General features: G+C 43.1%; 3 protein-coding genes across 8 annotated transcripts in view; 1 reads left to right on the forward strand and 2 right to left on the reverse strand.

Moving 5' to 3' along the window:
• LOC139533894 (tubby-related protein 3-like) overlaps nt 1–14,994 on the forward strand; it is a 40,196-nt gene extending 25,202 nt beyond the window's left edge. For 4 of the 5 annotated variants that reach the window (XM_071332370.1, XM_071332369.1, XM_071332368.1 and 1 more), the window contains 10 exons: nt 3,730–3,892; nt 4,894–5,100; nt 6,894–7,052; nt 8,415–8,548; nt 8,822–9,013; nt 9,261–9,373; nt 9,560–9,677; nt 9,877–9,975; nt 11,403–11,574; nt 11,740–14,994. In XM_071332370.1, the coding sequence (XP_071188471.1) occupies nt 3,730–3,892; nt 4,894–5,100; nt 6,894–7,052; nt 8,415–8,548; nt 8,822–9,013; nt 9,261–9,373; nt 9,560–9,677; nt 9,877–9,975; nt 11,403–11,574; nt 11,740–11,873 (1,491 nt within the window). In that variant the 3' untranslated portion in view covers nt 11,874–14,994. The remainder of the gene's footprint in view (nt 1–3,729; nt 3,893–4,893; nt 5,101–6,893; nt 7,053–8,414; nt 8,549–8,821; nt 9,014–9,260; nt 9,374–9,559; nt 9,678–9,876; nt 9,976–11,402; nt 11,575–11,739) is intronic. The other variant, XM_071332372.1, reaches the window with a different exon arrangement.
• A 4,845-nt stretch (nt 14,995–19,839) lies between these two features.
• On the reverse strand, nt 19,840–22,440 carry LOC139533899 (zinc-binding protein A33-like). 2 transcript variants are annotated; one of them, XM_071332376.1, is made up of 6 exons: nt 22,282–22,440; nt 21,650–22,095; nt 21,343–21,438; nt 21,008–21,261; nt 20,800–20,921; nt 19,840–20,619 (listed from the first exon to the last, which is right to left on the reverse strand). In XM_071332376.1, the coding sequence occupies exons 2-6, from the start codon at nt 22,064–22,066 to the stop codon at nt 20,075–20,077; spliced, it is 1,434 nt and encodes a 477-aa protein (XP_071188477.1). In that variant the 5' UTR covers nt 22,067–22,095; nt 22,282–22,440; the 3' UTR covers nt 19,840–20,074. The 2 variants fall into 2 exon arrangements, with proteins under 2 accessions (XP_071188477.1, XP_071188478.1); XM_071332377.1 differs by having other exon boundaries at nt 21,650–22,130; nt 22,282–22,399.
• Nucleotides 22,441–22,935: 495 nt separating this feature from the next.
• Nucleotides 22,936–25,519, reverse strand: LOC139533898 (E3 ubiquitin-protein ligase TRIM39-like). Its single transcript, XM_071332375.1, has 6 exons — nt 25,042–25,519; nt 24,796–24,891; nt 24,492–24,719; nt 24,196–24,218; nt 23,980–24,107; nt 22,936–23,788 (listed from the first exon to the last, which is right to left on the reverse strand). The coding sequence occupies exons 1-6, from the start codon at nt 25,438–25,440 to the stop codon at nt 23,226–23,228; spliced, it is 1,437 nt and encodes a 478-aa protein (XP_071188476.1). The 5' UTR covers nt 25,441–25,519; the 3' UTR covers nt 22,936–23,225.
• Between the last annotated feature and the right edge of the window lie 530 nt (nt 25,520–26,049).

Below are 26,049 nucleotides of genomic sequence, written 5' to 3' on the forward strand. Positions count from 1 at the left end.
GATCTGTGTAATGGTGGTGTACTGGGATCTAATAGCCTATTCAACAGATTCTATCAACTCTTTATGTTGCTGTTTGAATATGCACATAGTTGAACAATTAGTAGCTTAAATATTCCTCATTTTCCAGCCATACTCTATGTTCTGGTTATACACTCTTAGAAAAAAGGGTTCCAAAAGGGTTCTTCGACTGGACCCATAGGAGAACCCTTTTTTGGGTTCCATGTAGAATCCTCTGTAGAAAGGGTTCTACAAAGAACCCAGAAGGGTTCCTTCTATACCTGGAACCCAAAAGGGCTCCTTCTATACATGGAACCAAAGGAGTTCTACCTGGAACCCAAAAGGGTTCCTTCTATACATGGAACCAAAGGAGTTCTACCTGGAACCTAAAAGGGTTATTTAAAGGGTTCTCCTATGGGGACAGCCGTATAACTGTTCAACGTTCTAGATAGAAAAAAGGTGCTAAGAGTGTAGTCCAAGCAAACTAGGAACTAGGTTTGAGTTCTGTTCAGTTTGGATAAGGTTAATTCAGTGAAGTGAAGTTTCGTTGCCGCTGATGAGTTCTGTCAGCGAGTGAGACAGTTCAGTGTGCTCTACTGCTGTCAGTTCTAGTGAGGTAACCGTTCTGTAAAAACGTTATTATGAGTTAAATCCAGGAGTGGCCATTGCTAAGATTCCAGCAGCAATAGCATCTTAGTTACAGATCAATATCACACCAGTAAGAGAAAAACAGCTTACACGAATATAGCTAACATTTCCCAGACAGTTTACACAGGAAGACTACTGCTAGCCAGTTTACACAGGAAGACTACTGCTAGCCAGTTTACACAGGAAGTCTACTGCTAGCCAGTTTACACAGGAAGACTACTGTTAGCCAGTTTACACAGGAAGACTACTGCTAGCCAGTTTACACAGGAAGACTACTGCTAGCCAGTTTACACAGGAAGACTACTGCTAGCCAGTTTACACAGGAAGACTACTGCTAGCCAGTTTACACAGGAAGACTACTGCTAGCCAGTTTACACAGGAAGACTACTGCTAGCCAGTTTACACAGGAAGACTACTGCTAGCCAGTTTACACAGGATGACTACTGCTAGCCAGTTTACACAGGATTACTACTGCTGCCCAGAGCAAAGAGGGAAGACAAAGAAAAAAAACTAGATAAAAGGGCTTCAAAGTTTAATCAGATCCTGTGTCAGATGTTTGGCTCATTTTTAAGTAGGATCTCATCGTGAAGCATTGTGGGGCTTTTGTTTCTTGTTTACATGGAATCTGTATCCTGTGTCCAAATTAACAGTCTGTTTCATTATGATAATCCATTCAGATGTTTTATTCATTTGTCTGCTATTTTTAGCCTTAGAAGAAAACGAAGAGGTGAGCCCTGTTCCCCTCTTAAAGGGATACTTCGGGATTGTATCTACTTCCCCAGAGTCAGATGAACTCGTGGATACAATTTGTATGTCTCTGTATGCAGTTTGAAGGAAGTTTCTAACTAGCGTTATCGCAATTGATAAGTAGTGTTAAATCAAGGACTGGAAGTCTCTTGTAATTGCTAGCATGCTAGTAGCTAGCATAGACGTCCAGTCATTGGGCTAACGCTAGTTAGCATTCGCTCGCAAAACTACCTCTAACTTCCTTCATACTGGATGCAGAGACATAAAAATGCTATTTATTAGTTCATCTGACTCTGGAGAAGTAAAGAAAGGGCTTCATTGCCAAAAGCCCGAAATGTCCCTTTAAAACAAAGCCTGTTTGAAATGTAAACCATCAGACTCCAAGGTGAAACCATTAAGCTCCCAGAGGCCTTTCATCTGGTCTTATTTGCATTTTAATCAAAGACAAAGTCTGGGTATTTAATGAATATTATTTTTCAGGTGTCAGATAGAAGCAGGCCATGGTAGTGTGTGTGTGCACGTGCGTGCGTGTGTGTGTAGGTACGAGCGTGCGTGTCTGTGCTTTTGTGTGTGTGCGCCTGTGTTGCATTGACCTTGAATGTGTGTGTTGCGTTAGCCCTGAGTAATAAAACCTTTCTGTAGTGGTGGTTAATCAGCCCAATGAGGCTTCAGAGAGACAAGGACCTCTTGTCTCTTTCCAGCCCAGTTCATCACTAAACACCACTTGTTGTTTTGATGCTCCCCACTAATTGAGGCAGTTACGTAACCCATCGCCTGCTTTGACCAGAGACCAGGACTGCAGGGCCAGCTGATAAATGTCACCATAATTCATGGAAATTGACCATTTCTCTAGTGTGAAGCTTTTTTATATTCATAGAGACATTGTGCTGTGTATTGTCTAGCCAGAAATCTAAAGGGGGCCAACCCTCGTCGCTGTTGTTCCTAGTTTCCCAGAGCGTTTGTGATGGCTGTGACAATGTCAGCTCTAATGATCCCACTGCCTTGTCACTGTCCCCTGTCCCCAGTTTCTCTGTCCCCGTACTGAACAGAGCCTCAGCCAGCACAGCACAGAGTTATAGGGTTCCACAGGAAGCAGCATTTCCAACTCTAGGTTTACTAAAGTAGTTTGAATTGTTTGCACTGTATTTTAAGCACTCTGTTACTTTGTCTCATAATATATTTAACAACAGTCTAGGCTTACTTGTCCAGGACCCATGTAACAGGTTTTTCTAAATTGATTTCAATGGATTTGTTGCTGAAGGTTCCTTCACTGAGTAGCTAACTCTCTTATGTCCCATTTCCTCTAGTGGTATTGCTAGGATACAAATGTCCATTATTCTGTGACCTTTACTATGAGATAAATATAGCCTAGCCAACCTTACCTCACCTGTTCTGTTTCTATGCGAGTTGCATATTCTGCCTTCCAATTTAGTGTCAAAGATACTGAAGGAAGAAAACATGACATTTTACTGTGGCTGAATGATTTGCCAGGTCGGGTCATGACGCTTGTGTGTGTTGTTTACAAAGCATTCTGGGGTTCCATTTTGAGATTCACATTGAATGGCCATCATGTTCTGTCCTCTCCCCCAACAACAGTGGGAGTGGTGAAAAGACAACCACAAAGAATGTGGTGTCAAGGACACTGACACTGTTACCATAGGAACATGCATCTTGTTTGACATCCCTGAAACGAAGCTGGCAAGCTACGATACTGCGTTTTTTGCTCATTTGTTTTGTCATATTGCTTAAGATAACTCTGTTTTTCAAAACACCAACTCCGGTGGTTTTTCGATCAAAGTGTCCCAAGTATCTGATAAGGACAGAGTTGTTACTGATTGTCTGGTTCTCAGCATTTTGAGTGATCTGGAAAAGGTCTAAGGCTGTCTGTATAAGGTTGAATATAGATTAGTGTCTGGCTTGAGGATGAGGAAGTCAGGGGGGTTTAAAGTAATTCTTCCCCAGAGTCAGATGAACTCAGATGAGTTGTATGTCTCCTCATCCAGTAGGAAGGAAGTTAGCGGTAGTTTCGCGAGCCAATGCTAACTAGTGTTCGAGCAATGACTGGAAGTACACAGTCTACAGGTATGCATTACATAGCAGCCAGACCTCTATGATTAAAGAGTGTTTTAATGAGGGAAAGGGATGGTGTCCTCATGGACTGTGGGGAAGAGAGGCCAGGTATACCTGGACAGATACAGGTAGGGTCCAGAGAGAGAGGATCACTAGAGCCTTATCACCAGCTGTCAGTCCAGCTGTCAGTTTAGGGCAGGGACGGCCGGACGGACAGACAATATTTGCATGGTATACTCTCACTGTCGTAACCCCCCCCGTCCACAGAGGGCGCTGTTGGAGCAGAAGCAGCGGCGGAAGCGGCAGGAGCCTCTGATGGTGCAGCCCAACCCAGAGGCCCGGCCCAGGCGCTCCAGGCCTCGGCGCAGTGAGGAGCAGGCCCCGTTGGTGGAGTCACGCCTCAGCATCACCAGTGATGTAATCATGGACGGTGAGCCTTGGTTCTTGGGGTTAGCTACTGTACGAGCTAGTTTTTCTGGGGTCAGATCACACGATCAGGATAAAGTAATGGGTCTGAGGAAGCAGGATCAGTGCTGAGTGATTGAACCCCAGTCCACAGTCAGATATAGACAGTTGTTGGCTATGAAGAAGAATACTTTAATGATCCATTTGCTTTCCAGTCCAGAGTGAGGGCAGTATGTCAGGTGAGGACAGTGAGAGGGAGTGGTGGGAGAAGGTGGGGCCAGGCCCCATGTTGCCCAGGAAAGCAGGGAGAGGGTCAGTCATGGAGTTCACTCTGGAGGAGCAGAGTGGCCTTCCAGATCGAGGTAGAGGAAACCAGTCAGGAAATACAAGACTAGAGAAAAGTGTTTATATAGAATAGGATTATAAACATTGGTACATCCCACTTCTGATACCAATCACCTGTACATTGGCATGCAACGTATGTTAGTCTCTCACATACTGTGATACAATGTTATAAAATGTTCCTCCAAACAATCAGGAAACGAATATATTGAGGAGTGTGTGTGTGTACGTGTGTCTAATAACGCCTCCCTCAGTCTTGGGACGTGTGGAGAAGCGCCTGTTCAAGGTAGTGGAGGAGACACCCAGGAAGCTGTTCTCTCTGATGCCCAGAGGGGCCTTCAGATGGGGAGGAGAGAGTCACATTCAGAGAGGCAGAGCAGCGTTCAGACTCCCAGGCAAGAAAAGGGCCACCTGCTCAGTGCAGCATATCACTCCATGGCACAAGGCTAAGCTCTGACATGAACATAGAGGAGAGGTTCTACAGAGAAACGCAGCTGCAAGCAGACGGCTAAGTAATAAGGAGTAGGTACAAATCAAATCACCTCAGGGAAGTACAGATAGAAATACAGGAATACAGAACAGCTCTTGGAGAAGTAAACAGCTGGGTGCTCAAACACACAGACATGCAGGGCAAAGTCATTAAAATAATTCAAAAAACGTCTGTGAATGCGCCCCACCCTGCAGGTATCGACGGCCCTGCTGCCTTCATGGGCTCTGAGGCCCCAGACCTGGGTACCAAGATCCAGATTCTGTCGGTGAGCAAGTCCCAGCGCCTGTCCCTGTCCCAGCCGCTGCACCAGTCTCCCCTCGCCGAGGAGCCTGACCGGGACGGGGACACGGAGACTCTGCTGGAGCCCAAGACGGACATCCACGAGCTGCTGCAGAAACGAGGTGAGCCGGGGAGGGCTTGAGAAGGGGGTTAGGGAGTCAGGACAGCCAGTTTGGACAGAAGATAGTAGTGTTAAAGTAGAGTGTTATAAAGAGTTCTGTCAGTAGGTAAGGCTGCGGGGTTTCTTGAACACCTTACCTGACCAGGAAATACTCTGGGGCCTAGTTATGGTCAGACCATGTGACCAGGAAATACTCTGGGGCCTAGTTATGGTCAGACCATGTGACCAGGAAATAGTCCTAGCCCTATGGCCTACACAGCACAGACAATGTCTCATACGCAGTAGTGCTATAGACAGAAGACCTAGGAGAGTTTGTACACATGCGAGTCAGTCAGTTATATCATCATCTACCCTGATAAATCCTCTGGGTCGAATACCAAGCAGCTTCAGAGATCACATCCCGTCTGCTGCTCTGGCGGGCCTCACGGCTACACCGACAGGGCACTCAATATAAGTGTCTCTTTCACACCTCTGGGCTGGTAGAGGCACTTTGTAGTCTAGTGAGAGGACAGGCTGAACTGAGAGAGAGAGAGAGAAATGCAGGGTAGAGTGAGAGGTAGGGGGTGAGAAGATAAAGAAAGCAAAGGAGGACAGATGAGAAATGAGAGCATATCTGGTCAACATCGTTGTTCAGGGACAGTCTCAAGAACTTTGAAGGTTGTGGTTTATTGTTGCCGCTGTCCTTTCAGTTGCTCTCATTAAAAGCCATTGCACAGTGCTAAAACCTTTTCCCTGCTCTGGGATACTACCTTCTCCCAGGGCTGTGGTGCTGCAGTGTGCAGTTAGAGAGCCGGGGGAGGGCGAGGTGGATGGTGACAGTGAGAAATTGATCATTTTGTAAGGGGCAAGAGTAGCATCCACCTACAACAGTACCTATTTATGCCACCTCCCCTCCTTCTGGCAGGTTCACGAAGAGTGTTGAAGTCTCTTTCATTTCCTGAGACTAATTCAATATCATTCTGTACTGTTACTGTGCTAAATGACAAGCTAAATTAAGATAGCCAGGTCTATTTTACCTTTATTTAACTAGGCATGTCAGTTAAGAACAAATTCTTATATTCAATGACAGCCTAGGAACAGTGGGTTAACTGCCTTGTTCAGGGGATTCGATCTCGCAACCTTTCGTTTACTAGTCCAACGCTCTAACCACTAGGCTACGCTGCCGCCCTATATCCGGGAGAGAGATGTATTACCTAGTTAAACCTGAGACCCAGATTAAGGGCAGCATATCACTGCATTAGCCTCAGTTTTTAAGGATCTTCTCCTGGACAGCAACAAGAGGGCAGTGCTACTGAGATCCAGCCTGTCCTCAGGTGCCTTAGATAGTGCCTGGCTGCCCAATCAGTTTTATTTCCCAGTGTAAACGAATTGAAATGGAAACAGCAAAGGATTAGTAATAGCCTACTGCCTCCATTTGGATTTGACTTGGGGACGCTATTCAATCAAAACTGGTCAGCGAGTTCCCAAGGTAAAGTTCTTCATGTGCTGCTAGACCGAAGTTTTGGTTTTACAACCTGAGCATCGAGCCCTTTCTTTTTAAGAAAAGTTGTATTTTCAGAACGTATTGACATTTCCATTTGGCTGATTTAGTAAAAGAAGTGAATATACAAGACTTTGTTGTTTTAATTGATGCCTTTGAGTCACTATTAGAATGTAGCTGACATTTGCGGTCTGTATTTAATGTTTGGCAGTACTCTGACATTTAGACACATCTCTGGGGCTAGATGGAGTGAACACCACTGTGCACATATTGTTTCTAGCCACGTTGGCCAATACATATGTGTCTGTCTGCAGAGGCGTGGGACATCTCTCTCAGCCCCTCCCCCTCTCTGATTGACCCCGCCAACGACAGGGTGGTCCAGTTGGTTGGTGCAGTGGAGGAGGGCCCAGAGGAGGGGCCGGAGGAGGGGCCAGAGCGCCCACTGTCTGCCAGGGAGAAACTACTCCAGTCAGGTAGTAGAGAGCAGCCTGCCGTTCCCATGGTGACAGGGCTGGAGTGAAGGTTGTTGGGTTTCTGTCTCTCTCCCTCCCTCCTTTCCTCTCTGTGCAGCACTAACTCTATGGAGCAGAGGTGAAACTGAGGGAGGATACAACAACAGTGAATTATATAGTAACTGGTAATAACCTAGTCATTGGACGTAAAGTGCTAGATATCATACTCTGGCTTCAAGACACACCGAAGAAAACAGGTTAATATTTCTTGTATCATCAACAATGGAACACATTGAGAGTGGACATTTTTCCCCTGCTCACTTTGAATTCTGCTATTGCATCTAAAAAATTATTTCTCATTAAAATATTCCACAGCACCAGCCAGCGTCATGGTAAATCCAATTAGCAGCATTACTGACACCTGTCCAGAGCAGCTCCCACAGAGGCCTGTCTGACCACACCGTGCTGGGTCTTTCTGGCTGGCATCTCTCAATAGGATTTCTGCTTTCCCTAATTCCTAACTAACCCCTTTACATTGGACTATCAGGGCCGGTTTCGCGGACACAGATTAATCCTGGACTGAAAAGCATGCTTAACGTGCATTTAGTACAAGGCTTAATCTGGGTCCAGGAAACCAGCTCTCAGTGATGGATAAAACACAATGAAGATGGAGAATCTATTGTCTTGTATTTCACAGTATTCTTTCCATTGTGGAAATGTATAGGGCTCTGAAGTGGACTAACAGTGGTGTCTGGGGATAATGAAGGCTGCTGGGATGGCTAGAGGTTCATAACAGGTCTCTTCTATCGTAACCTGGTTACTTGGTAGTCTCGTCTGTTCTATACAGAAAAGTTCTTCCTCAATGGGTTTAACAGTTACTCAGCACTATTTTGCATCCGCTTTCCTTTCTATCCTCTGCCAGCTGTTTTAAGGTTAGGTTGTCTCCTCAAATTTTGGGGGGACTACTAAATGTTTAAGAGAGCAGTTTTAGCTGCATATTGTAATATGTGGCCTTTTCCGATACAGGAAATATTGCATCAGTTCATATTTTCAACTGGGGTAGTATGATGACTTAGTTGGAACAAATCAAAGGCTATGTGATCTAAAACAAAATCTGCATACATTTGAAGAAATACATTGCCCATATCCATTACATGCAGGCTAATCACAATGGGTCCCAGGAGAAAAAAATCTATCCTTCTTGAGTCATGGCAATAAGAACCTATGGGATTACTGAGGAGATATGGAGGAGTTTTCAACTTGGCTGGGCATCTGAGATGATCTCTCCTGTCTGCATAGAACCCTGGGTCCTCCTGATCCCAACCAATGGAGTGTAAGCTGTAGGCCACATCTCCCATAGTGCATTCTTTCTCCCATGACCAGGTCTGTCAGGCAGTATGAACTACGAAGAGGCCAGTGAGGATGAGGAACACGGTGATGAAGACCGGCCACGCTCGCTGTCCCCCAACCCAGAGTCAACACGGCCTGCGTCTGCTTCCAGCGCAAAGTCCAACACAGTGAGTCCAACCATATAGTTGTCTCTGTCCTGTCATATCATTAGGAGCACATACATAGCTATGTGGCTATGGCTTGTGAGATTTCTAATGTATTCATTACACATGGCAAATCAACTTGTCACTTGAAGATGTATAGAAATGCATGAAGACACTGAAACAACAAGATGGCAGATGAATGTTGTCCCCACTACTCCTGGACCGTATCTCCTTTATAAGAGTGATTGGCCGGTATGTTTTTTGACGTAGCATTGTGTGTTTTTCCCCCCCTTACAGGAGTGCGTGACATCGGGGTCGCCCACGGTGGAGAGCACCCCGATCGAAGTGGACAACCTGGAGGAGTTTGTGGTGCGCCCCGCCCTCCGCGGCGTCACCGTCAAGTGCCGCATATCCCGGGACAAGAAGGGAATGGACCGCGGCCTGTACCCCACCTACTTTATGCACATGGAGAGAGAGGACGGCAGGAAGGTACATTTGACCTCACATCCTGTCATGGGGGATTAACATGGAGAAGACCGAGATAGATTTACAGTCAAGATAGGTTTATTGTTAATCGTATTTCACGGGACTGTTTCATTTTCTTTTCCTCAATAGCTACATTTGAAATGGTATGAGAATATAAAGTAAAAGTAACACCTGTTTTGAGTGCAGTGATTAAAATGATGGTTTGTGAGTTTCCCTCTCACCCTGAGTTTACTCTTTTTGTTTTACTCAGCTGTTTCTTCTAGCTGGGAGGAAGAGGAAAAAGAGCAAGACGTCCAACTACCTGATCTCAGTGGACGCCACGGACCTGTCACGCGAGGGAGAGAGCTTCATGGGGAAACTGAGGTAGGACCATATCTCCCTCGTCTCACTCTGTCACAACTCTGCTAAATATAATTCTAAATCCTTGCTGATGAACAATTGACATATTGTTTTGAGCCCTCGGCTGCATCGGATAACCCTATTGGGTGGGATTGTGATTGCTGGAGGATCATTGTAGACTCTAATGTGATTGGTCTGGTCATCCTGCAGGTCTAACCTGATGGGGACCAAGTTCACGGTGTATGACCAAGGCACCAACCCCTGTAAGAACCCTGGAGCTCTACTGGAGGAGAGCAACACACGACAGGAACTCGCAGCCATCTGCTATGTGAGTGCACACATACACACACACACACACACACACACACACACACACACACACACACACACACACACACACACACACACACACACACACACACACACACACACACACACACACACACACACACACACACTAATATTATTGAACCTGTAAGGTTGTGTGACATTTTGTGACATTCTGATCTCCTGTGTTCTCTCTGCAGGAGACCAACGTTCTGGGGTTCAAAGGTCCCCGCAAGATGACCGTCATCATCCCAGGCATGAACATGAACTTTGAGAGGGTCCCCGTCCGTCCAAACAGTGTATGTATCAGCCCCATGGGACTGTACAACTCCAATCACTTCTCATAACATTTGTAGTCACTGTACTTGTTATGCACAGTAAGGGAGAGGGGCATGTCAGAGGGCATGATTGAGGGGCTAGGCACCTTTTTTCAAAATTTCCGCCTGAATGACGTGCCCAAAGTAAACTGCCTGTTGCTCAGGTCCTTAAGCCAGGATATGCATATAATTGGTACCATTGGAAATAAAACACTTTGAAGTTTGTAGAAATGTTAAAATAATGTAGGAGAATATAACACAATAGATAGGGTAGGAGAAAATCCAAAGAAAAACCAACCGTAATTTTTTTTGTTTGGAGAGACCATCCTCTTAGAATGGCAAGTATAAGGTCATACTGAAAATGATCTTCCTGGATGCAATTCCTATGACTTCCACAGGGTGTCAGCAGTCTGTGTTCAAGGTTTAAGGCTTGTAATTTAAAAAACGAATAAGAAATATCAGTTTTAGTACAGGGGCACAGTCTTGGAAATTCGTGTTTGCGCGCGCCATGAAGACAGGACGCACCTTCTAAAATCGGTTTCCTATTGAACATACTTCTTTCCGTAAGAATATTATAGTTTGATTACATTTTAGGGTATCCGAGGAGTTAATAGAAACATATTTTGATTTGTTGAAACAAAGTTTAGGGGTAGATTTTCGGATTCTTTTCTCTGCATGTTGAACGAGTGGATTACTCAAATCAATGGCGCCAATTAAACAGACTTTTTTGGGATATAAAGAAGGATTTTAGCTAACAAAACGACACCATGTTATAGCTGGGACCCTTTGGATGACAAATCAGAGGAACATTTTTCAAAAAGTAAGTGAATATTTAATCGCTATTTGTGAATTAATGAAACCTGTGCTGGTGAAAAAATATTTTGATGTGGGGCACCATCCTCAAACAATCGCATGGCATGTTTTCGCATTAATAGCTACTGTAAATCGGACAGTGCAGTTAGATTAACAAGAATTTAAGCTTTCAACTGATAAGACACTTATATGTACCTAAATGTTTAATTTCCATAATTTTCCTGATTATTTATTTGAATTGCGCGCCCTCCAGATTCACCTGGAAGTTGTCCCGCTAGCGGGACGCCTAGCTCTAAAAGGTCATTCTTACATCTTGAAATATAAAATAATTTAGCACAATCTGAATAATGGAGTGAGTATTGAAGTCAACATCATGTAATGGAAACTGAGGCTAACCCACTAAGGGCTGTGAGATGTGGTCACTGGGGAGTGACGTCAGATCAGATGGTTTGGATGTCTGGGTCGTATTCATTAGGGCACGCAATGGAAAACTAAATTGAGCGTTCTTATTGGATAAGTCAAGGTTGTCACTCCGTTTCAGTCCTATTTCTTCTGTTTAGTGCCTAATGAATACAACCCTGTTTGTGTGTTTCCAGGAGCAGGACAGCCTTCTAAGTAAGTGGCAGAACCATTCACTGGAGAACCTGATCGAGCTGCACAACAAGGCCCCCGTGTGGAACGACGACACCCAGTCCTACGTGCTCAATTTCCACGGCCGCGTCACACAGGCCTCTGTCAAGAACTTTCAGATCGTCCACGACAACGATCGTGAGTCGATCCGTCAGTGCTTCTCTTGACTCTTTCTCTCTTCTCTTTCTTTCTCTCTCTCGCTCTTTTTCACTTTCTCTATTTCCCACTCTCTCACTCCCTCTCCTTGGGTAGAATGGAATAATGATTTCACATTATTGAGTCATCTCTTCTCTCTTCCCTCAGCGGACTACATCGTAATGCAGTTTGGCAGAGTAGCCGAGGACGTATTCACCTTAGACTACAACTACCCCATGTGTGCCCTGCAAGCCTTCGCCATTGGCCTGTCCAGTTTCGACAGCAAACTGGCCTGCGAGTGACCAACCCCATCACGACTCCTAACTCGCCATTCCTTCCATGGCCTTTTCAACCCACTCCCTCCCCCTCCAGGACAACGCCAACTCCACAACACCGCCCCTCCACCTCCCCCTCACAGGATTCAGCGCCTTCCTTGTACAGCTCACCAGCAGTCTGCCACTATGAAAATAATCATGAACTATGACCTCTCACCCCTACGTGGTACATCCAATCATGGCACACGAATCACGCTGACTTGGAGAGCGGATGAAGAGAGTGGGTGTGTGAAAGAGAGGACAAAAGCAAGTAAATTTGGGTGGAGGATATAGGATTTTCCTTATCGGCAGAAAAATGAAATTACCGTCCGCAAAGGGAAACTGGTCACAAATCATCAAGGCACCTTTGTTTTCATTTGTATTTATCTGTAGTTCTGTTTCATTGAGTTTGTATTGCTTTTCGTTGCTTTAGCTGTTGTATATTGGTGATTTTATGTGTATTGAAATTGATTGAAAGGGAAAAAGGACACCAAGCATCATAGACCAAACTGTCGTGGGCACTCCCTGTTAGGGACAGGACTTCTAACACAGACTAGACCAGGTCACAGGATATGGTGTCTTTGATTTTATATCAGATTTGAATGTTTTATAGGCCTCAAAACATGTCTGATGAACTTATGAGTTTGTTCGTTTTTAGCAGATGTTTTTAAAGTTGCCTTTAATGTTGATTCCAAGTGTCATTTTACTCCATTTTACATTCTGTTGCCTTCCACAATCACTGTTGTGCGATTATTTTGACCAACTCTGGAAACTTTATGGTCTATATCCTAAAATTCACCTCACTGTCTTCAAATGGTCACGTGGCTTTGGTTTCCAGCCATTTTGCAGCATCAAGATGTTCAATAATTCTAACGTTAAAACTATTTCAACCCTTTTTTATTTTCTTCCTCTTGAAGATGAATTTCTCGTAATCACATTTATTTGCCTGCATATCAGAAAGTCTTGAAGTCATGCATGTCCATCCAATGTGTCCTCATCTGTTTTCTTGTTTTAAAAACACACTTTTTCTAACGTATCTCAGTAGCATTCGGAGGAGTTTGGAATGGAACATTTCTTACTGCAATTCCTTTGTACATGTCATTTTGTGATGTCTTAGCCCCATGTCAAGTTAAAACCTCACGGGAAAGTCAATAGAGTTGCCCAGCAAGCACGATTAAAGGATTTTATTATAGTTTTATATAAGATATGTCTTAATGTTTGGACATACGGCTCATTGTCAAATATCACAATGTCAGTCCTAAATGTCATTTCAATGTGTGGAATACAAAAGAGTTAGCCTGGAATCCAAACAATAGAGGAATATTCCGTTTGGATTCCAAGTGACAACGGTCGCCCTGTACTCAGTCTACATTATATGCCAAACTTATCTACCCATTTAAAATGACACCAGATTGAATAATAACACTACATTGTATATGTACTGTAACTGGAAGTGCTACTCTGTTCAGCAGACTACACTTGTACTGTACCATGAAGTCATTGAGAACCCACTGGGCCAGAACTGGTTGGATCCACTTTGTTTCCACGTCATTTCAACCCCAACATTTGAGGAGATGACTTTGAATCAACGTGGAACACTGATTGGATTTGCAAAAAGGAATTTCGTCTTTTTTTAACCCAACTTTTAAATCCAATGACTGGGTCAAATGTTTGGTTGATTTCACGTTGAATACGCAACTCAACCAAATGTAAATCAAAACTAGATGTTGAACTGACGTCTGTGCCCCGTGGGAAATTACTTTTGGGGCGACATTTAAGGTGCAAAATAGTTCAAATCAGTGCAAAAATATATAAAAAGGTGACCATAAAAAGTTATTTAAGTAGATTTTTTTAGTACACTGAAAAATGCATAAATAGTGGCCTTTTTCACAATGCTCGTTGCTGAAGAAAAGTTAAAAATTACATCACAATGCCAAATTATTACTTTTACAGTATTTTTTGCATAGGCTTGAACTATTTTGCACCATGAAAAAGTCACCCTTGATTAAAGTTTCAGCTGGATGGTTATGCTATAGAAATGATTCTGTCCAGTAGTGTGATTCTTGTTCTTCGAGAATTAGGAACATTCCTGGGTAACCTGCAGAATGCATTTGATTCCTGTCCAAACAAGACACACACTGATTATGTGTGACAGTGTCGGGAAACAAAGTTAATTCACAAGATGTACTGTTAGAAAGAGGGAAAGGGTTTGTTTGTACAAAATATATAAAAGAGAGAAATATACAGTTTTACTACAAGATACTTAAGGGGAATTGCATTCCATTCATAACTTAACTTTGACACTTTTTGGGGAATTGAATTTCAGAAATATGACTGTAAATAGAATAAATTAAGATATTGTAAAGTGAACAAGACCCCTTGTAAGTTTAAGTATTCAGTAAAAAACATTTATTTGCACCCTTTCTAATCCTCTACTTTTGCATATTTTTTTATACTAAATGTTATCAGATCTTCAACCAAAACCTAATATTAGATAAAGGGAACCTGAGTGAACAAATAACACAATTACATACTTATATAATTTAGTTAATAAACAAAGTTATGCAACACCCAATGCCCCTGTGGGATAAAGTAAGTGCCCCCTTAAGCTCAATTACTGGTTGTGCCAGTTAGCTGCAATGACTCCAACCAAACGCTTCCTGTAGTTGTTGATCAGACTCTCACATCACTGTGGAGGAATTTTGACCCACTCTTCCATGCAGAGCTGCTGTAACTCTGACAATTGAGATTAGGTCAGGACTTTGACTAGGCCATTCCAAAACTTCAAATTTGTTGCCTTTTAGCAATTTATTTTTGCTTTTGATCTAATATTGGGTTTTGGTTGAAGATCTGATAACATTCAGTATCAAAAATAAAAAGGCAGCAAAAATGTTTTCACTTCACTACTGTATAAACTTTCATTCATAGGCTAGGTTGTAGCAACCTCATGATGGGTATAGGGAAAATGTTAGTATCATGTAGTAGCCTAAACCTATCGGTGTTACATTAAACTGGGTGAATGGAATATGAATGACAGTCATCCAATATTCTGTAATAGAAATAAGACTATGCGATGTTAAAAATAAATCCTCCCTAATCATAAACGGAACCGACTGCCCCTGATGTATTCAGTAAACCCATTTATTTTCAATAACATAACTTTACAGTTCATTAAGAACCTTTTTGAAAGCATCATCTAGAACTTTTAATGTATTTTTTCTACATTACCAAGTGTTACAATTGCTTTGATTATTAAAACATTTAGAAAATATATCAAACTTGTTTTAGTGTTACATTTATAATTCCATTTTAAAATGGGACGTTGTAGAAACTTACTGTAAAAACGATAATTGTAAAACTTCATAAAACACATATCTATTCTAAAAACATTCCAAGTCTTTGGAAGGCTTTGAACATTATCCTTTGGACTGGATACACAAACATTTTGTTTGATACAGTTTTGACTGATCTATTCTTAATGCTGTCTTTCACCTTAATGCAAGGTGCTGCAGTACGGTCTGGTGTGGAATGAACATCCAGTGAACAACAACAGTTACCGTCACAGGCAGCAACACTAGCTCTCCCAGGGCAAACCTACTCATTGACGTTCACCACTAGCAGTTCTTTGTATTTGATCAGGTAGTAGGGGTAGCACTGGCCCCGGTCAAAAACTACAAAGATGGTGGGGTTGACCAGCTGGTCCACACAGGTGTCGTATAGGTTCTAGTCCTCCTTCGTGGATCTGATGGGTGGCGGCCGGTGGTATTTGCACTTGTCCACACTCACCTTTCCTACCAGCACCTTGGCCAGGAACATGTGACGCACTCCAGCGTCAAGTGACACCACAGCGAATGTGTTGGAGTAGGAGCCGTAGCCGTACACAAACCCGTTGACTCCCGAGACGCGCGGGTCAAAGTTGTTGTGGCAGATGTCCTCAATGAAGTCCCCGACGGTCCCGTGGAACAGGTGCCTCTCCAGAGCCCCGTCTTCCTTGGTGTCACCGCGCTTCCGTATGTGCTCCTTCTACCTACAACAGAAACAATGCCACCTAATGTATGTATTCATCTTAAATTCAATAGGTTTCTATCAGTATTACATTTATTCATGGTCAAATGGAGCAGGAAAATAAAAAGCCATCTCCTTTGGATAACCCTTATCAATACAATTATCTGTTGTGTGATGTAATATCGCACCATGTTATCCATCTTTTCCCTATCCTTTATCCCATTCCCACATGATGGCCATATACAATAGATGACGAAAATGAATGGCTATTCTCACAAGAATACATATCAAAGAGGGAGTCCCCATCCACACCTTTGGAACTTGTCCCAGTGGAGGACATTCTGGATCTGGCGGAGGCTATCTCCACCCGGGTCTCTGACAGGGTCTTGTGGAACAGGCTGTGGACCTTCTGGAAGGCCTGGGTGCTGGCCGGCACATCCACCATGCTGTAGTCCTGGTCTGGGACGGAGCTAGGGGTCCACACTGGGGGGTACCGGGTGCTGAACTCCCCCAGGGGGTCTACACTGAAGTTGGCCGGGGAAGGCTCGGTGGATGTGCCGGCCAGACCATCCAGCAGGATACCTGTCCTATGCAAGACAAGTAGATGGTTGTTTTAGTGAATGTAGTTGATGTTATTATTGATGAACTAGTACTAATATGGTGTGATTCCAGTATTATGAGTAGGACCCTGAATAATTCTCTACCACCTGACCTATGACATTAACCTGCAGTTCAATCATTTTACTGGTAACACTGCAGTCTCTTTCAATCACATTTCAACATAATGAACACATGGTTAGTCGTGGTTAGTCATTTTACAGGTCAGGAGTATCTTTCGAGCCCCTCCCACACAGGTGCGTCCCCTTCAGGGTCTAAATGCCAACAGGTGGTTTGAGATGACACTATCAACCTTTTGGTGCTGTTGGACAGAACTACTGGTTTGAAAAAGAGTGGAGAATTTCTCCTGGCTCCAATTATGAGTAACACTACATGACCAAAAGTATGTGGACACCCTTTCAAATTAGTGGACTCTGCTATTTCAGCAACACCCATTGCTGACAGGTTTATAAAAAGTTTTCATTGACAAACATAAGCAGTAGAATGGTCCGTACTGAAGAGCTTCTGTGAAGTGGAAACTTCTAGGTGCAGCAACGGCTCAGGGAAGTGGTGCGCCACACAAGATCACAGAACGGGACGACCGGGTGCTGAAGCACGCAATAATCGTCGGTCCTCGGTGGCAACACTTACTACCAAGTTCCAAACTGCCTCTGGAAGCAACGTCAACAGGCTTCCTTCACAACCCTCCCTTGGGTTGTGCCGTGGCGGAGATCTTTGTGGGCTATACTCGGCCATGTCTCAGGATGGTAAGTTGGTGGTTGAAGATATTCCTCTAGTGGTGTGGGGGCTGTGCTTTGGCAAAGTGGGTGGGGTTATATCCTGCCTGTTTGGCCCTGTCCGGGGGTATCGTCAGATGGGGCAACAGTGTCTCCCGACACCTCCTGTCTCAGCCTCCAGTATTTATGCTGCAGTAGTTTGTGTTGGGGGGCTAGTCTGTTATATCTGGAGTATTTCTCCTGTTTTATCCAGTGTCCTGTGTGAATTTAAGTATGCTCTCTCTAATTCTCTATGTCTCTCTCTCTCGGAGGACCTGGGCCCTAGGACCATGCCTCAGGATTACCTGGCCTGATGACTCCTTGCTGTCCCCAGTCCACCTGGCCGTGCTGCTGCTCCAGTTTCAACTGTTCTGCCTGCGTCTATGGAACCCTGACCTGTTCACCGGATGTGCTACCTGTCCCAGACCTGCTGTTTTCAAATCTCTAGAGACTGTAGGCCCGGTAGAGATACTCTGAATGATCGGCTATGAAAAGCCAACTGACATTTACTCCTGAGGTGCTGACCTGTTGCACCCTCGACAACCACTGTGATTATTATTATTTGACCCTGCTGGTCATCTATGAACATTTGAACATCTTGGCCATGTTCTGTTATACTCTCCACCCGGCACAGCCAGAAGAGGACTGGCCACCCCTCATAGCCTGGTTCCTCTCTAGGTTTCTTCCTAGGCTCTGATCTTTCTAGGGAGTTTTTCCTAGCCACCGTGCTTCTACACCTGCATTGCTTGCTGTTTGGGGTTTTAGGCTGGGTTTCTGTATAGCACTTTGTGACATCAGCTGATGTAAGAAGGGCTTTATAAATACATTTGATTGATTGATACAGAATAAAAATATTCCAAAACATGCATCCTGTTTGCAATAAGGCACTAAAGTAAAACTGCAAAAAATGTGGCAAAGAAATTAACTTTATGTTCTGAATACAAAGGGTTATGTTTCAGGCAAATCCAACACAACACATCACTCTTCATATTTTCAAGCATGGTGGTGGTTCCATCATGTTATGGGTATGCTTGTCATCAGCAAGGACTAGGGAGTTTTGTGGATAAAAAGAAACAGAATATAGCTATGCACAGGCAAAATCCTAGAGGAAAACATGTTTCAGTCTGCTTTCCAACAGACACTGGGAAACAAATTCACCATTCAGCAGGACAATAACCTAAAACACAAGGACAAATATACACTGGAGTTGCTTACCAAGGCGACATTGAATGTTCCTGAGTGGTATAGTTACAGTTTTGACTTAAATCGGCTTGGAAATCTATGGGAAGACTTGAAAATGGCTGTCAAGCAATGATCAACAACCAACTTGACAGAGCTTGAAGAATTTAAAAAAATAAGTTTACATACACTAAATTGACTGTGCCTTTAAACAGCTTGGAAAATTCCAGAAAATTATGGCATGGCTTTAGAAGCTTCTGATAGACATATTGACATAATTTGAGTCAATTGGAGGTGTACCTGTGTATGTATTTCAAGGCCTACCTTCAAACTCTTTGCTTGACATGAGAAAATCAAAAGAAATCAGACAAATTGTAGACCTCCACAAGTCTGGTTCATCCTTGGGAGCAATTTCCAAACGGTACCACGTTCATCTGTACAAACAATAGTACGCAAGTATATACACCATGGGACCACGCAGCTGTCATACCGCTCAGGAAGGAGACACGTTCTGTCTCCTAGAGATGAACGTACTTTGGTGCGAAAAGTGCAAATCAGTCCCAGAACAACAGCAAAGGACCTTGTGAAGATGCTGGAGGAAACAGGTACAAGAGTATCTATATCCGCAGTAAAACGAGTCCTATATCGACATAACCTGAAAGGCTGCTCAGCAAGAAAGATGCCACTGCTCCAAAACCGCCATAAAAATGCCAGACTACGGTTTGCAACTGCACATGGGGCCAAAGATCATACTTTTTGGAGAAATGTCCTCTGGTCTGATGAAACAAAAATAGCCCATAGCATGGTAACGTTACCTGAAGGAAAAAATAAATGTCCCAATCCTATCCAGAGTCTCTGACAAAACAAACGCCTAATAGTTTTAACAAAGGCAACACTCATCACAACCAAAATCCAATTTGCTGGAATCCTAAAAACGCTTATAGATATCCTGTGGACATTTAATGAAAAGGTACTAATTAATACGAATGCTTGAGACTTTGCCTATGCTTTTCGTCGTGTTTCTCCTGTCCTCGAATTTGCACAAACTTACTAGCTAAATGACTTGCATCGCATGATGCATAAACAGAACATTAACTTACTTTTTACCTGACAACGTGCAGTGTTTCAGGCTTAAGGAATCTGTCTACGTTTTGTTTTACTCAAAAAAGTATTTATTGGTGAGTAACTAAATAAGGCATTTATAGTTAAGCCTAAAACATATCTGGAAGTCGTCGTCAAACAATATTCTTACAGGATCATTTGTATATTTCAGGGGATACCATTTGAAGCTGTTATTACAGGAATGGTTTAGCCCAACTATTTGAAATTGATAACGACTGCACACAGACAAAGTTATCTTTGTATTTTCTAATAAAAAGGAAGATCACCACAGCAAGTCTGATATATTCCATTTTATTTAGTTTTATTGCACACAGAAAACTAAACTTTTATTCCATACACAATCAAATAAATGTCAACACTTGTCCATTAGAAAATCAAATGTCAGTGTTTATTTAAAGGCAACAGGTAGCAGATATTTAAATATTATTTATCTATTCGATTTTTTCTTATGACAGATAAACTCAACATCAAGAAAGACACTTTAGAGACAGACAATTCCATAACACATTCTCAGGTGTGATCTACAGCTTTCACTGAGACCTCTAATGGCTCAATCCTCAGAGGATACTGCTTACAGCCAACCCAGAAATAGGGGAAGACCCTCTCAGAAAAGGTGTGTTTGAAAGTGTAGATCTGCGTGTTGTCAGCTGGGTCAGAGAAGCACACTCTCCCCTTCTCCCAGTCTAGCTGCACTCTGATCCTCTGAGGGCTCTTCTTCAGATTGAGTCGCGTCAGGGGTGAGGTCCCTGCAAAGTACATCTTGTGGTAAAAGTACACGGACAGGTATCCATTCTTCAGTACGGAGGAGACCTTGTCTTTCCTCTGGATGGACTCTTTGGCTACACCGAGGACCCAGGCACTGTTCTCTCCAACCTCCACGTCCCAGACATGCTTTCCTGAGCTGAAGCCCTCAGAGCCCAGTACGCCTGTGTCAGGGTCAAACCTCTCAGGGTTGTCTGGAAGCTTCTGTTTGTCATCGCTGTCCCTCACACTGGTGAGGTCATCAGACAGCAGGAGCCAGGGGGCAGCCGTGTTGGGGTCCAGAGTCACTGGCGCTGAGGAGAAAGTACAGCCAGTTACCATGATGTAGTGGTTCTCACCACTAATTGCTGTGTCAATACACATTAAGAAGCACTTTAATTGCTTAAAAAGTTAACGTTTTAGTCTATCATGTAACGAAATAGACTAGTCTTGACACCGAGTGATGTTCAACACACTCTGCAGTTAGTACTCACTGTATTTAACAATCCCTTGCATCTTCTCCCACACTTTGTATTGAAGTGAGCCCAGGTACTTGGCCACATCGATGAGTGCTCCCAGGACCATAACTGGGTCCTGCAGTGTGCTAGACTGAGCACTATACAGCCAGAAAAAGTAGGAGTTAGTACTCATCATGTAATGGTCTGTAGACAGTGAAACCACCAGGGGTTGTAATGTACTCACCTTCTCACTGTCTGCTTGCATTTCTGGAGAAAAAACATATCCTCCAAAGCCATCTCCTCCTCCACGGCTCTGATTGTGTCAGAGAGGGAGGCCAGGGTTCTGTCCATCTCCCTCATACTCTGCCTCAACATCTCACTCTTACTCTCCTCCTCCTCTTTCAGAGCTGCAAGCCTAGCAGCCTCTTCAGCTTGGAGGAAATGGTGGAGCGTCTCAAACTCCTCATGAATCCTCTTTGCCACAAACCGGGCCTGGATCTGAAATGAGACCTTTGTTAGGATTGTGTGTTAACATATGAGAGATTTTGATTTCATACTATGACCAACCACCAACATTACCTGAATGTGTGTCACTGTATTTTCATAGTTTTGCTTCATTTTGTCAAAAGCTTCCCTCTTCACTTGCAAACAAGTAAGCACAGACTTCATCTCCTCCTACAAAGAACATTAAAAAGACAATTGGACTAAGAATAAACAAAACATATCAGTTCTTCAAAAGGCAAACAGTTGCAGAAGGCATAAAACAGATTAGCTCAAACTCCCAGCATTTTCCCCATTACCTTCATGTTCACCTCTGAACTCATAAAATGCTATCTAGAGAACTCAATTTATATTTATAGGGCTGCCTATCACAACACCAGATTACCTTCATGTCGCCTATAGCCTCTCCCACCGGGCAGCACTCATGGTTTTTATGTTTCCTGGAGGTGTGACAGACCACACAGATGGGCTCCTTGTCCTGCAGACAGAACAGCTTCAGCCTCTCCCCGTGAAGGGAGCACAGCTCACCCGGTTCACACAGCTCTCCTGTAGGCCCAAGCGCTCCACTCTCCTGGATGTAGGAGTCACACAGGTTCTTTAGGGTGAGGCTGGCCACCGGCTCATCCACAAACTCCCTCCTACAGAGAGGGCAGTCCCGGGCTGACCCCTTCCCAGACCAGTACTGCTGTAAGCAGGCTGCACAGAAACTGTGGCTGCACTTGAGGACCACGGGATCCCTGAAGATGTCACAGCACACAGAGCAACAGAGGTCCTCCTCTGGGAGAGAGAATCGGGCAGCCATGCCTTCTTCACACGAAAGTGACTCCTCCTCTGGAAGGGAATGTAGGGCAAAGGGACACACAGAGCTGTAGGTATTAGACAAACACAGAGCCAGCCCTTGTTGGTGTTATAGTTAGCTAATGGCCTCTGTAAGGTACAGTATTTACTTTAAATTTACCTAGCTAACTATTTGGGCTCAACAACATACTGTCTGAACTTCAAAATAGCCATACTTACTGCCTAGGTCAAGTCGATGTTTAGTTTGGGAGTGCAGACTCGTCTACAGGGGACAGCGACCAAACACACGTAACTAGCTCCTTGTTTTATCTGCGACGCCAAGACCTGTTTTGACTTCCTTCTTCCTGTTATGGTGTGACACATCATTATGGGGGTGGAGCCAGGCAGGCCATTCTTTAACACTTTACCACCAGTTCCACTTCGTGTTCACATTGGTTTCATTATTTGGTGGTACTTGACTGTTACTCCATTGTTTGTGTTTGTTGTCATTGTTGACTTTCTAAACAAATTATTTATTCATATTAAAAGTAATGTTTCACTAATGAGTTGTAATGCCATGAGCACTACAAATACATCATATAAATCAACTACTATTTGAATGCTAATGTCATAGCCGTGGGATGTATTTACTCCGTTGATATTTACATTTTAGTTGTATGCCCACTCTTTGTCTATAGGCCCATTTTGCAGTGTGGCATTGAGCAAAAGTGATCTCTACTGTATAGTAGTTGGAGATCCCGGTTTAGTGGTGAATATTTGTAATGGTAGCAAATTGAAACTTTATTTTATAATGTGTAAATGAATTAAATGAGCTAAACTCACTTAAATAATTAGGAAGGTCCATTCAGTTAAATAAAAAAGCACAACATGAAATGCAATAGACACTTTTAATATTTATTTAGATAATTGACTGTACTTTACACATTTTACATAATGTAACAACTGCTTTAAACACTCGTACAAGCATTATGAGATAGAAAGTTGTTACCATATAGAAGGTATATATGCATTCCATTGGCATCAATTAGACACTACTTATAACCATAGTATGCTTTGTGTTGAGGCAAGTCTTACATCTATTTACATGGAGCTGGATTCAACTAAAGTTCACAGAATGGGGTCCCTCTAGTTGATACATGTTAGTAGATATTTGTCCCCACATATTATAAACCTGGCAACCTGTCTCCACTCATGTTTATATTCTGCCCAAAGTTGGGGCTAACTGACAAAAGGCGCAGTGGGACAAACTGATTGGTACTGTAGAAGTATGGGAACACTTTTTCAGTGAATGTATCATTGAAGGTGTACAGAATAGTGCTCTTAGTGGGATCAGAGAATGTCAGCTCCCCCTGGTCACAGTCCAGACGTACTCTGATCACTCGTGGGCTCTCATCCAGCTTGATCTGGATGCGTGGTTTTACACATACTCTGTATTTCCCACTAATATATCTGATGCTCCACAATCCGCTCTGAGGCTCCATTTTGAGTGGCTTGTTGCGCACAATTGACTCTTTGGTTACTCCCAGGGTCCAGTTATCACTTTCTCCTACCTCTACATCCCAAAAATGTCTGCCTTTACTGTAACCTTCAGAATCCAACACTCCCATTTTTAGCCTCTCAGGATTTTCTGGAAGGTCCTGCCTCTCCTCAATGTATGTCACAGTGGTCAGGTCATGAGTCAGTTTGAGCCTTGCAGACACTGTGTTTGGATCCATGGTCACCGAAGCTTAAGGGGAAAGTTCCTTGTACTTTAATATTGTACTTTAATACTGAAGTGTGTGGGTGTGTTGGGAGATAAAAACCATTTCAAATAACTATTGAAAAAATACATGTATTTCCAAAGTATTGTGGCCTTATTTGCTACAGTAAGATAGTCAAGATATTAAAAAACAACATTTGTGAAAAACTTGGACTTACTATAGTAAACGATCCCAAGCATCTTCTTCCAGACCTTGAATTTCAGAGATCCCACATGCTTGGCTATGTCAATGAATGCTCCTGACACTACCTCAGCATCTGCAGTGTCTGTTGCTGTGGATTCGGCTCTATGGGAATAATAAACATCAGTGCTGTTGTAAATGGAGCGTAACATGTATTTAGTAGGGATGAAATGGGACTTAATTTACAACATACCTATTAAGTATGACCTTGTAATTCTACAAAAAGAAGGACATATGTCACTATGTTATATCAGATGACACTGAGATAATTGAAAAAAAACTCACAGAGGAATAAATAATTTACAGTTGTGAAATTATTCACCAGCAATTTCCGACCTGGTTGAGAATTTCAAGGCGTTATACGACATTTGACTGCAGCCTAGCAGTGTGACGCTTGCGTCTTTTGGACGAACATCAGTTTTTGCAGTGAGTTCATGAGCTCATGTTGGGAATTTACATCTTTGTAATTTAAAAAATCTTTACCCTTACCTGAAGGAATGTGATAGTGTCAACATCCATGTCCTTGATCATCTGAATAGTCTCTATTAGGGTTGAAATCTGCTTGGTCAAAGGCTCAGCTCTTTTTCGCATCACTTGACATTTCTGTTGCTCCTCCTTTCTCAGGGCAGCTATCCTGGCTGTCTCTTCATCTTCCAGGAACTGGTGGAGTTTCTTAAACTCCTCCCTTATCTGCTCCTCTCCACACTGGGCTTGACCCTAATAGACAAGATTAAACTTGAACACCGCTCAAATGTTTCCATATTTAAAAACACATTTTTTTAATGACAGATACCTGTATATGCGCCTCCCAGGTTGAATGGCACATCCTAGCTGTGTTCATGTTTTCTAATTCCTTCTTCAAAGTGGAACTCACACGCTGGATTTCACTCTAAATATAAATTAAAAGGGATTATTGTAAACCTGGTAAAAACCAAACCAGCCTTTAATCCAGCCAGTCACTCTCTACTCAGTCGCATAATGACATTGAAATGACCAGTTAAAATAAAAGCAAAGGGAACAGATACTTTCACAAACTGACCTTCAAATCAGGCAGAGCCTCCTCAATGGGACAGCAGTCATGGCCTTTATGTTTCTTTGATATGTGACAGACAACACATATGGGCTGCTTGTCATCAAAACAGAAGAGTTTGAGTTTCTCTATGTGCAGCTGGCAGATATCCTGAGATCCTTTCTCGTTTTCACTCCCTCTCTGGAACGATTCACAGAGACTCTTTAAGACCAAACTTTGGCTTGGTTGCTCTATTGAACACTCTTTACTGCATACAGGACACAGCAGATTGTCCATATCCTTCCAGTATTTCTGAAGACACTCCTCACAGAAGCTGTGGCTGCATTTGAGGACGACAGGGTTGCTGAATATGTCACTACACACGGGACAAGAGAGGTGTTTCTCCAGGAGAGACAAGCTGGCTGCCATTATAATGTATCACTCAGTGTGCTATTCTGTCTTGGTCAAGGTTAAAATACATAAAGCAAGTTAACAGGGTTGTGGCTCAAGGGGCAGGTTATACTGGTTATAAAGGTATGACACAGACTAAAACTCCACCCACAGTTACGTTTTCATATTCCAGGAAATGAAACCAAAACCAAAACCAGAACTATCACATTTCCCTCTGCATCCTGGCAGGAATGCAGATGTGTGTAGTGTACCAACCAACAATAATGAATGATCTAACACACACTAGAGGGATATAAAACAACAATAAAAAATATGTTAAATCAAACAAGTAATGACTTTACCACTAGATGTCAGTAGGTATCCAGCCATTGCAATGAGTAACAGTTATTACTGTGAAAAGCATTGCAAAACAACATTGTAGACTGCCGGTAAAGACATGGCAGTATTGCTTAATAGTGTATAAGTATACAGACATGGTCACCCAATGAGATATGCTGTTATTACATGTAATGTACTTTCAAATCTAGTTGGAAAATAGTCCATTTACTTTGAACCTGTCCTTCAACACACCAAGGTACATCCTACTAACAAACAATTCCTCGACTAAATGCTATTACAGTCGCTCTC

This window comes from Salvelinus alpinus, chromosome 11 (genome assembly GCF_045679555.1).
Source record: "Salvelinus alpinus chromosome 11, SLU_Salpinus.1, whole genome shotgun sequence".
Taxonomy (NCBI): Eukaryota; Metazoa; Chordata; class Actinopteri; order Salmoniformes; family Salmonidae; genus Salvelinus; species Salvelinus alpinus.